Source organism: Populus alba, chromosome 10, assembly GCF_005239225.2.
Source record: "Populus alba chromosome 10, ASM523922v2, whole genome shotgun sequence".
Lineage (NCBI taxonomy): Eukaryota > Viridiplantae > Streptophyta > Magnoliopsida > Malpighiales > Salicaceae > Populus > Populus alba.
This window is the reverse complement of record NC_133293.1, coordinates 20,928,032-20,938,355: the sequence shown is the minus strand read 5'-3', so window position 1 is coordinate 20,938,355 and position 10,324 is coordinate 20,928,032. Positions and strand designations below refer to the sequence as shown.

At 35.7% G+C, this 10,324-nt stretch overlaps 2 protein-coding genes across 7 annotated transcripts; both read right to left on the bottom strand.

Annotated features, from left to right (window-relative positions):
* Positions 1-69: 69 nt before the first annotated feature.
* LOC118060048 (uncharacterized) lies at positions 70-3,565 on the bottom strand. Of its 2 annotated transcripts, none has more exons than XM_073412138.1 (2): positions 3,433-3,565; positions 70-2,316 (listed from the first exon to the last, which is right to left on the bottom strand). In XM_073412138.1, exon 2 carries the CDS (start codon positions 2,212-2,214, stop codon positions 832-834), a length of 1,383 nt encoding a protein of 460 aa, XP_073268239.1. In that variant the 5' UTR covers positions 2,215-2,316; positions 3,433-3,565; the 3' UTR covers positions 70-831. The 2 variants fall into 2 exon arrangements, with proteins under 2 accessions (XP_073268239.1, XP_073268238.1); XM_073412137.1 differs by lacking the exon at positions 3,433-3,565 and adding an exon at positions 2,382-2,400.
* On the bottom strand, positions 2,680-7,615 carry LOC118060045 (uncharacterized). 5 transcript variants are annotated; one of them, XM_035073142.2, is made up of 5 exons: positions 7,479-7,615; positions 4,590-7,245; positions 4,421-4,501; positions 3,433-3,568; positions 2,680-3,011 (listed from the first exon to the last, which is right to left on the bottom strand). In XM_035073142.2, the coding sequence occupies exon 2, from the start codon at positions 7,241-7,243 to the stop codon at positions 4,958-4,960; it is 2,286 nt and encodes a 761-aa protein (XP_034929033.1). In that variant the 5' UTR covers positions 7,244-7,245; positions 7,479-7,615; the 3' UTR covers positions 2,680-3,011; positions 3,433-3,568; positions 4,421-4,501; positions 4,590-4,957. The 5 variants fall into 5 exon arrangements, with proteins under 5 accessions (XP_034929033.1, XP_034929034.1, XP_034929036.1 ...); XM_035073143.2 differs by having other exon boundaries at positions 4,590-4,753; positions 4,865-7,603; XM_035073145.2 differs by having other exon boundaries at positions 4,590-4,693; positions 4,865-7,603.
* Between the last annotated feature and the right edge of the window lie 2,709 nt (positions 7,616-10,324).

Genomic DNA, 10,324 nt, shown 5'->3' with positions numbered 1-10,324 from the left:
GAAACAGAAATTACCATGATTTTTGCCATAATTATCTAAAAAAACACGTTTGATTCTATTCAGATAATCTGAGGATAAAACTTATCTGTTTAATGATATCTTCTTTAAACACTACATTCTCTCTTTACATAAAAAACAAGACAAAAGTTTTAATCTTTCTGTCCCAGAAATGGAAGTTGATCTAGCACCAAAATTGTGTGAGGTGTTTGGCGGCGATGGCGGGGCAGTGGCTGTGTTCAGGTTGGTGGTGTTGATGGTCGGAGGGTCTTGGAAACTGCTGTTAAGGCAGGTCATTTTCTGTTTTTGCCAGAGAGTTTCACTGGGGAATACAAGTACTAATTTGATACACAGTTTTAGCACCAGTGTGCATCAGCTAGCTTGTGACATTTCTTCATTTACTACGTGGAATAAACTCTCTCCTTTATGCTGCCAACACAACACAATGGGAAAACAATAGTGCCAACAAGAAAAACATAGCAAATAAATGCCTTGGTGCACAGAGGTAGACAGTCTCCTGTAACATGTCCTCTACAGGTGAGCTATCCATGCACTTAACAAAAGCTGCAATTGTCAAGTCTGCTACATGGAAAAGGACTGTCATTTTTCAAAAAGCCAGAACTCGAGGAAAAACAGTGAAAGAGATGTGAGAAAAGGTACTTACAAACAAGATCCAATTAGAGAAATATTGGACCGCAAAAACTTCTTCTGAAGCTTGCCACAAGATGAGGCTCTTTAGAGAAATTCTGAGACTTTCCTGGTATGATCCGAATTCAAGTTAAAACAATATCATCAGAAAAACCACATTTTTGGTCCTCTATAAACCACCAGGCCTTAAATTTTCCTTATGGAATCCAGGTATCTTCCCAAGATCGCTATCCTCAATTTCTGAAGAAAACTATTCTCACATTCACTAAGTGGAGATGAAACAGGCGAGACTTTAGCAATAAGAACAAAATTCTCTCCATTTCCAACATCAATTTCATACAGCTCATGAAAAATCTCCTGAAACTCATGTATCAGTGTATCATAGAACAATCTAGTCGGAGGAATCACATTCATGACAAAAATCCCAAAATCACTAAGAACAGACCTAGCAGCCAGAAGAATGTGCTTCTTAACAAATTCCAATGGCGGAGCAATGACACCATTCCTAGCATCACAAGAATCTAAATCAACCATTATGACATCAAACTTAGCATCAAAAACATTTGCATGATTTAAATTACAATCACCGTTATCTTCACCTGAAACCAAATTCAGCACCCTATCTCTACTCGCAAGCTTCTCTACATATTCTATAGCATCCCCAACACAAACCTGGATTTCTTCCAGCCCAAAATACTGCCTCGCAACCCTCAAAACCTCCTCATCCATTTCCACACCAAAAACTTCAAACCCCAATTGAGTTCTCAGAAAACTAAGTAAAGCTCCACCACCTACACCTAAACACAAAGCTTTAGGCTTTAACCCTTTTCGAAACCGATCCTCGATGCAAGAACCAATCAAAGAAAGACTAGCTACCATCGGTATCAAATATGAATGCACCAGAACCTTAGTGTCAGGCCTAAACTTCACTTCTCCGCCAATCTTAACACGATCTAACTCAAAAACCTTCTGAGGCACGATTCGAATCTCTGTTTGAACCAAATTGGGCATTCTTTTGAACCTCAATCTCCTCCTAAACTCTCTCAATTCACTATCACTCTCAATCTCAATATCCTCGACAAGCATTTCACTAACAAAAATACCAGCACGTCTCTCTAAAACCACACTACAAATCAAATTATCTTCATAATCCAAAACAGGCACATCAAAAATCCCATCATTAACGCTAACTTTAGGAGATAAAGCAAAAAACAAAGGCTTTAAACTATTTTCAAGACTTTTTACATACTGGGCATCGTCCCTTTTGTGGTAAGTCAATGGAGATGAATCAGGGCCGTTGATTCGATTGTTGCCGATCAATATGAGCCGTGCGATCCCAGGAGAGGATAAGAGGAGCTGGAGGTGACCGGACTCGGTTGAGAAAATCCAGTCTGGTTCGCGGGTTTGAGGGACAATGAGAGCTGCGACTTGGGGAGACTCGGTGAGTTGGACTGGGGAGTCGAGGACAGCAACTCGGAGGAGGTGAGCTGGGAGTACGGGGTTGGGGATTGTGAAAGAGAGGAAACGAGAGGGGATTATGGTTTCGAAGATTTTTATGTCAAGGGCCATCGAGTCTGGCTTTAGAAGAAGAGGGAGAGAGGGAAAGGAAGGGAAATCAGGAGAGGGGGAAGGAAGGAAAAAGTGGAAGATGGAAGGTGACGTCAATTTTCACTGCAAGAAAAATAATAAAACTTCAGTATTCAATTTGCTGAAAAAAAGGCGTCCGAGAAAAATACCTTGGAAGCAAAGGGCACAAACTCGATCCAAAATTAACCTGGTGACTCGAAGTTTAAATTGACTGGAGACCACATCGATTCAGTTTTTTTTTTAAAAAAAAAAAAAAAACTATTTATCTAAATAAAATGACATTTTAAAAAAATAATTTTAAAAAATCTAAAAAGATATCCTGTGAATCAATCCTTATATCTTTATCAAGTCTTGTATCTATGAAATAGATTATCCCAAATTTTTTTTTTTTTTTTTCAATTTAATAGTACTAGTTTATTTTTCTCAAAAGTAGCTTAACAATCCGAATGGATCTAACTATCAAAATAAGAAGAAAATGCATCTAAAACGTTTCACCCCTACAAAAAAGGGGAAAATATCAGATAAGTTAGCAATATGTTCCTGAATTCTGATAATAATTCCCTGGCATTGCAACCGAGTAGCAAGCTATATAGGAATTGAAACACAAATAATTCTCTGCTAAGAAAGTTCAAATTATCAGAATATCTCATGCTGGATGCTGCTGCTCGAAACTGGTTTATAGGAGAAGGCAGCTGGTTCAAGAGGGAAATCAGGCCTCCCACACGAAAAGCAAAATAGGCCTCCTTTAATCCAACCAGCTGGGTACCATCACCTTGCACCTGTCTCGCCGGAAAACAAAATGTTGGCGTTAGTTCGAATTAGGCTCCCTGGAATTTGATGCAAACGCTGACCATCATGACCGTAGCTCCAATCAGTCGAGAGACGAGAAAAAATAGTGGTGGTTTGTATAAAGATATTTTTACTTTGGACATCAACAACTGGAAACTGGTGGCAATATAGGTAGAGTTTATTACTGTGGTGATGATTGGTTTTTAAAATATTTTTTATTTGGATTTTAAATTTTATTTTCAATATCATTACATCTAAACAATTTAAAATATAAAAAAAATCATTTTTAAAAAAAAAACACAGCTATGCTGCAAAAACAATCGGCCCCATAATATATCCATATGCAAACATGACTAACATGATAAATATCCACTGTTTTTTCTTTTTCATATTTCCAATTTTAAGGCTCACCTCTGTTTCAACTAATCTTTCCACTTGAACCACCTCTTCCACGGCCTCTACCCATGCCCTTAGCACCTCCATTAGCACTATCAGGGTCACAACCAAGCCCTTTCACCAGTACCGTCCGATGCTCAAACCTAGGTGGCTTCGGATTGAAAAAATTAAGAGTCAATCAACTAAATTTTCAAGGTTCTGCATTTCTGAACGTGTATAGCAGAAGGCAGAAAACTAATTAATCAATTAACAAACAAAATTGTGAATTTCAGATTTCTGAAACAAAAAGAAGGCAGAACTCAACATTCTTCACAGATTCATATAAAATGACACCAAAAGTAACTGCAACACTAAGCAGTGCAAGTATCTATGTATGCACACTATGAGGTCACGGGCTATAAAACTCTCCTCCATTAACAAGTTTCTCAAGCGTAGTGACATCAGGGTTTCATGAGGTGGCAATACTGTCACTGAAATCTTGTCTAGTACCTAATGCCATATGAATAGAAAAACTTGAGGACTTTTTTTTTTCTCTTTCAAGGTTCCCTGCATAGCTCTGCAAAGTTGACGAGCAATATTGATATCTATTAGATGCAAGATAAAATCATGTGGCTCTTACAATTTTGTTTCCATTTCAATGCAATCAGATTTAAAATCAGAGAAATCAGGATGCACAAGCTACTTAATCATAAATGAAGTTTCTCGAGCGAAGTGAGTGAATATAAGTAAGAGTTAGCACATCCCATTTTTCTGAACCAACAATTCTCAAGTGCTGATTGAAATCAAAATCAAACAATTTCCGTCACATTGAATTTTCTCAGTAGCCAAACAGAGAACTAGGACTGCCATTGAAATTTGAAAGAGATGTTTTATTCACTGACATTTTAAACTAAAATTTGAAGTTTTCCTCTAAATCAAATTTACCTGAATAGGAAGTAGAAATAAAATAGCTAAATCAATGAAACACAATCAAGTGAATTGCTGGAAAATCCAGTGGGAGAACCTGCTTTTGAGAGAAACCATAGTAGCCAGGAGTTGAGAAAACTTGAATCTACTATGAATTAGGTTTCACAGCTCTGTTTGGCTGCAAGGGAAATGAAGAAAAGTGACTCTCTCACATGCAGTACATGATTAAGGAATCGAAAATTGTAATAAAAAATTGAAAATTTCACCTGTGTCATGTCATCGAATATTGTACATACAGCTTTCAGGACTGAAAGTCAGCCTCTGTCTAGTTTTAGGGTGAAGATCCTTCTATAGTTCAGAAATTATAATGCTGCCAGCCAGAAACAAACAAGCAACCAGAAACTTGTTTGAGTTTTTCAATTAGCCCAGCCTGCCTCAGAAATGCATAATAATGATAAAATTACATTGCTGGGATGGAGGTAACGATACAAAATATATTTTTTTTCATTTTCAAAGCAGAGAGAAGTTGAGCCAGCAGAACCTCTTCTTTGTTGTTGTTGAAATAACTTCTTTCACATTTCCACTTCCAGTGAAGAAATTCTGTCAACATACATGAATGCCTTCCTGCACCACGTTAGTGCCTATTTGGAAGTTTTTGCTTTTGGGTCTTTTTATCTCTAATACCATCATACAGAAGTTCATAAGCATAGTAAGTTATACAACTTCTCTTCAACAAATCTTCCACAACTATTTTAGGCGCTGCAACCACCTTCTTATCAGCCTCTGATATGCTATTCACAACCTCAGGGACAATACCATTGTGCACCATAAAATGGATAATATCAACTGCCTCATGAACTCTGTGCTGCACACAAAGGCAATTTATTACTCGCCCAAACGTTGTCAGTGATGGAATGAACCCTTTCTCAATCATTTCCAGTAGAAACTTGTATCCAGAATCAGTGTTTCCTGTTATGCAAAAGCCATCGATCATGACACGATATGTGTACGTGTCTGGGGCACAGCCTCCAGCACCCATCTCAAGAAAAAGCTTTTCTGCCATATGAAGATCTAGCTTCTCAGCAAAAGCATTGATCATTATGTTATACGTTGCTGTTGTATGTGAGACCTTATATTGTTCTCCCATTCTTCTAAAGAGCTGGTAAGCTCCTTTCAGGTCCCCATTATTGGCAAACCCACTGATGATTGTAGCAAAACTAACAGTATCTGGTGTAATGCCTTTGTTTAGTATTTCATCAACCAAGTCCAAAGCCTCATTTACTTTCCCAGCTTTACAGAGGCTCTCAGTGAGTATATTGTATGTGATTTTGTTAGGGACACACCCTTTCTCCACCATCGTTTTGAAAGTTTCCATCAAATCTTCATTCTTTACAGCCTTGGAGAGGCCATTCAACACAGAGTTATATGTGATCACATCAGGAGTAACACCATGGCTCCACATTTTATTCAGAATCTGAATTGTTGTTTCCATTTTCAACTGTTTGCAGTAGCCATCAATCAACGTATTAAATGTAAAAACATCAGGAACATATCCTTTGGCGATAGCATCATTCATTAGGTTATTGGCATCGGAGACACAACCCATCTTGCACAATCCATTTATAACTAAATTATAAGTCCAAATATCAGAGCTGCAGCCCTTTTCTGACATCTCATTCATCATGTGCAAGGCTTGCAAGATAAGTCCTTCCTGACACAACCCTTTAATTAGCATGTTGTATAGGATGACAGTAGGCTTCAATCCTTTTCCCAGTGCTGCGTTGAAAAGAGCCAGGGCACGGTCAATTTCATCATTCTGGCATAACCCGTTAATTAGGGAGCAATATGTGAACTCATCAGGCACAAATCCCTTGCAAATTGCCCCTTGAAGAATCTTCTCAGCATTTTGTATCATACCCATTTTGCAATATCCATCAATTAAAGTGTTGTAAGTGAAACCATCGGGCTCTAAACCACTATTCACCAGTTTGTGCAGATACTTCTCAGCTTCTACTACATTAGAGTTTTTACACAGTCCACAAATTAACGTGTTATACGTGACCACATCAGGAGTTAGGCCTTCTCTAATAACACTATCCAACATACTCATAGCCCCACTAAGCATACCCTTTCTGCAAAGCCCTTTGATGAAAATATTAAATGTAAACAAATTTGAGCACATACCCTTCTTCAGCACCTTGTTGAGAAGTTTTTCACTCTCTTGGACCTCCCCCATCTTACAAAGAGTATGTAAAAGCTTGTTGAAAGTAGAAACATCAGGGAAAATACCTATCCTGAGCATATCATTAAACAATTCATATGCCTCAACTCGGTAATTCTCTTCATAAAACCCAGCAACAACAGTACAATAGGCAACTGCATTAAGCTGACACCCTTGAGAAACCATGTTATTTAGAAGCCTTAAAGCAGAGTGAGGCCTTTTCGTCCTACAGAACGACTTGATCCTAATAGTGAATGTATAAACATCAGGAACAATCCCCACATTCTTCATTCTCAAAAACACTTTATGAGCTTGCTTGAAGTACCCAGATTCCACCAATATATTCATAATTGCATTATGGGATAAAACAGATGGCTCACAGTTATAAAAATCCATTCTTTCAAACACATCAACAGCCTCTTGAACCTTCCCTTTCCTTCCATAACTTTTCATAGCTCCAATATACACTCCTTCGAGCAAACTATTATCGATATCCATCCTCATCTCCGCAAGCACGTTCTCCATGGCCACGAAATTCCCGTGAAACCCAAGTTTTTGGATAATGCATTTGTAAGTTAACAAACTGTGCTTGAACCCATCTTCTCTTTTAACTTTGTTGAACATTTCAAGGGCTTTGAGAGGATCCTTTTGCTGCTTCAAAACAGCTGCCACGTGTTTAGGAAGCAGGGAAGCACTCATCCCTGCAACTATGGAAGAAGCTAGTGATAATGATCAAAACCCATCCAAAAAATTCCTGCCCAGTTGATTTTGAAGCCAAAACAAGGGGGTAAAGAAGAAGAGGAAGGAGAAGAAGTCTGTTGCTTTTAACTTGATTCAATTTATTTTCCTAGAGTACAGAGAAGAGGAAAAAAATACACAAACCAGTTGATAAAATTCAAAAAAAAATCATAGCACTTTTAAAGGAAGAAATTACCAGTAATGTGGAGACAGGAACATGAAATTAGGGTTCGGGGTTTTTGCACGAGAATAGTGGCGTTGGAAGTAGAACTGTTAATAAGGATTGTTTTCTCTGTCTCGTGCTTGAAAGGAGAAGATGGGCATGGAGGGGGTGTAGAATAGGAATAGATAGTCTTGAACGGTGTCGTTTCCTTTTCTTTCTACTAACATGAATTGATTTTTACCCACGATACATTGAAAACCCGAAATACTTATTGACGGTTGTTGTGGCGTTGCTATAATAGATCATTAATAGTCTTAAAATATTTTTTATTTAAAAATATATTAAAATTATTTTTTATATTAATACATTAAAATAATTAACAAATACTAATTTAAAACAAAGAAAAAATTAAAAAAATTATTTTTAAAAAAAAAATTTAAAACACAAAAATAAATAATACCTAAAATATTATTAAATTGATCACCAAAATTATAATATATGTTCGCTATGATCATGATACTCGTTCGCTATGGTAATTGAAATTGCAAGAATTCATGTGCATTCAAAAAATATATTTAATTTTTAAAATATTTAAATTAATGTTTTTTTTAGTATTTTTATATAATTTTATTATATTAATATAAAAAAACCAAAAAAAAAATATTTGACTATCAAACAAAAAATACTTTTGCAGGGTATCTTTAACCTGAATACTACACTTGTTCACGTGATTACTGTGATGAAGCTAGCTAGACAGATGCCATCGTGATCTTGTTAGAGCTAGCAATATATGTATTGTGAAGCTCTGTTTAAATTGAATGAGCATCGAGGATATAAATTATCTATATTCAAAGCTTATATTATGTTATTGGAGCTGAACCGTGTGTGGAGATAAATAAAATAGAAAAAAAACCCCATCAATCAACATGTTAAAAGACATGCTATGTCTTTCTATAAGAGTGGGTATGAAGTTTTTCTTTATCATTTTCTTACTTGCTATGTCGTGACACGTGTTTTCAAAGTGAAAAATAATTTCAAATCACATGCCCGGTGGGCTAGCATATTTTATATTTATTATTTATTGTCTAATTTTATATTTAAAATGATAAAAAACCAAAGTAATAACAGGCAGAATATCAAGTACATATATCATATTGATATGCTTGCTTTCAAATCCAATACTATCATGTTTAACTCCACACTAAACTTATGTGTGTATGGTATGGTGATTACTTATGTATGTATGATATGGTGATTTGTCGGATTCAATATATTTTGGTTTGGTTGCATGTTAAGCTTAAATAATAATTAGGTTGATGGGTTGCTAGACTTGTTATTTCTAGGTTTAGTCATGCATTGACTCTAAATATATATTGGTCTATACGAGTTGTCAAGCTTAAAATTATTAAATTTAGCTAAGTGTTGAGTTCAAGTACATGTGAACTAGGCAAACTGCTGCACTAAATATCATCAGGTTCACCTATGTGTTAAGTCTCGACATGTACAAGTCCAACGAGTTGCCATACTCAGTGTTCTTGGACTGAGCTACTTGCTGAACTCGAATATATACAAGTCAAGCAAGTTGTCAAATCTAATACCATTGGGTTCAATTACACGTTTGAGGTCAAATACACATGGGTATGACAAACTCTCATAGTTTGTCATGTCTTGTATCCCTTATGTTCCGTGTCATTCAAAATTCAAATAAATACGAAACTAAAATCCAAATAAAACGAAACTAGTGATCATTATGGGTTTCATGCTAGGTATTACAAAACATTGTTTATTTTTATAATTCTTTATATGAAATATTAAAAGTCATGAACAACTATCTTTCTACATCCTAAAATGTATAAAGGTCTTCAAATTGTCCACCATATTTTTACAAGACATTGTTAATGAATGAGAAATGTTCATTACGTATTAGTATTGTGCATGAGACATCCACTTCTTGTAAGTACTATTATGAAAAAATAACACTCTAATCATTTAATCTAAATAGCTTGTATATGAGGTTGTGTATATCACTGGATTATCCGGGTAAATAATTCACAGTTTATATTTACAAGTATCGATGCATAAATTCAGGTAGTATTTATCATAAAAAAACACTCACCTGGTATTTTATCCATTGCAATTTTTTTTAGATATAATTGGTTTTATTATCGAGAAATTCTTAAACTAATTAGAAATAACTGTCTCAAAGGTGCTAGGCTTTCTATCACCATCCATTAAACTTTTGAACTCCAAATAAAAAAATACTAACACAACTAAGTGATTATCGACTATCTACACACCAAAAATCTCATCCTCAAGTATATCAAACTTCAACAATACCGTGGATGGATTACTCTAGAGCATGTCAAGACAGACTACACAGCACGCATGTTGAGCAACACATTCAAAAATTTATATTTTATTTCACATCTCGTCCGTGTTTTATTGTTATTTTTTAAAATTATCCACACATTAATTTAATGTCAGGTAATCGTACAAGTTTCACGAGAAATATCAAATTAAATCATACACAGATGCAACTAATCATATTAATTTTACTCTACTAAAATATGCATTACAAATATAGTTTTCCTGGTCAGAGATCATGATTTCTCATTGATTTCGATGCCATTCCTTTTCAAGTGATAAACTTAAAAATCCTAAAAACAAGGGTACTATTAAAAACGCTATAAACTACAAGGTCAAAAACAGAACATTCTTGAATCTACAGGCCCAAAAATATTATTTACCCTCCACTACAACATCACACGTGTCGACCTATAAACAACGGTTTCACAAATATCAAGAGAACCCATCCAGAACCAAAGCAAAAACTTTCAAAATCCCCGACAAGAGGGAAATCGAAAACAAAAAGGCGGCAA

Bases quoted from the DNA above. Each gene is read 5' to 3' on its own strand.
- LOC118060048 (XM_073412138.1), bottom strand. From the start codon at position 2,214: ATGGCCCTTGACATAAAAATCTTCGAAACCATAATCCCCTCTCGTTTC.
- LOC118060045 (XM_035073142.2), bottom strand. From the start codon at position 7,243: ATGAGTGCTTCCCTGCTTCCTAAACACGTGGCAGCTGTTTTGAAGCAG.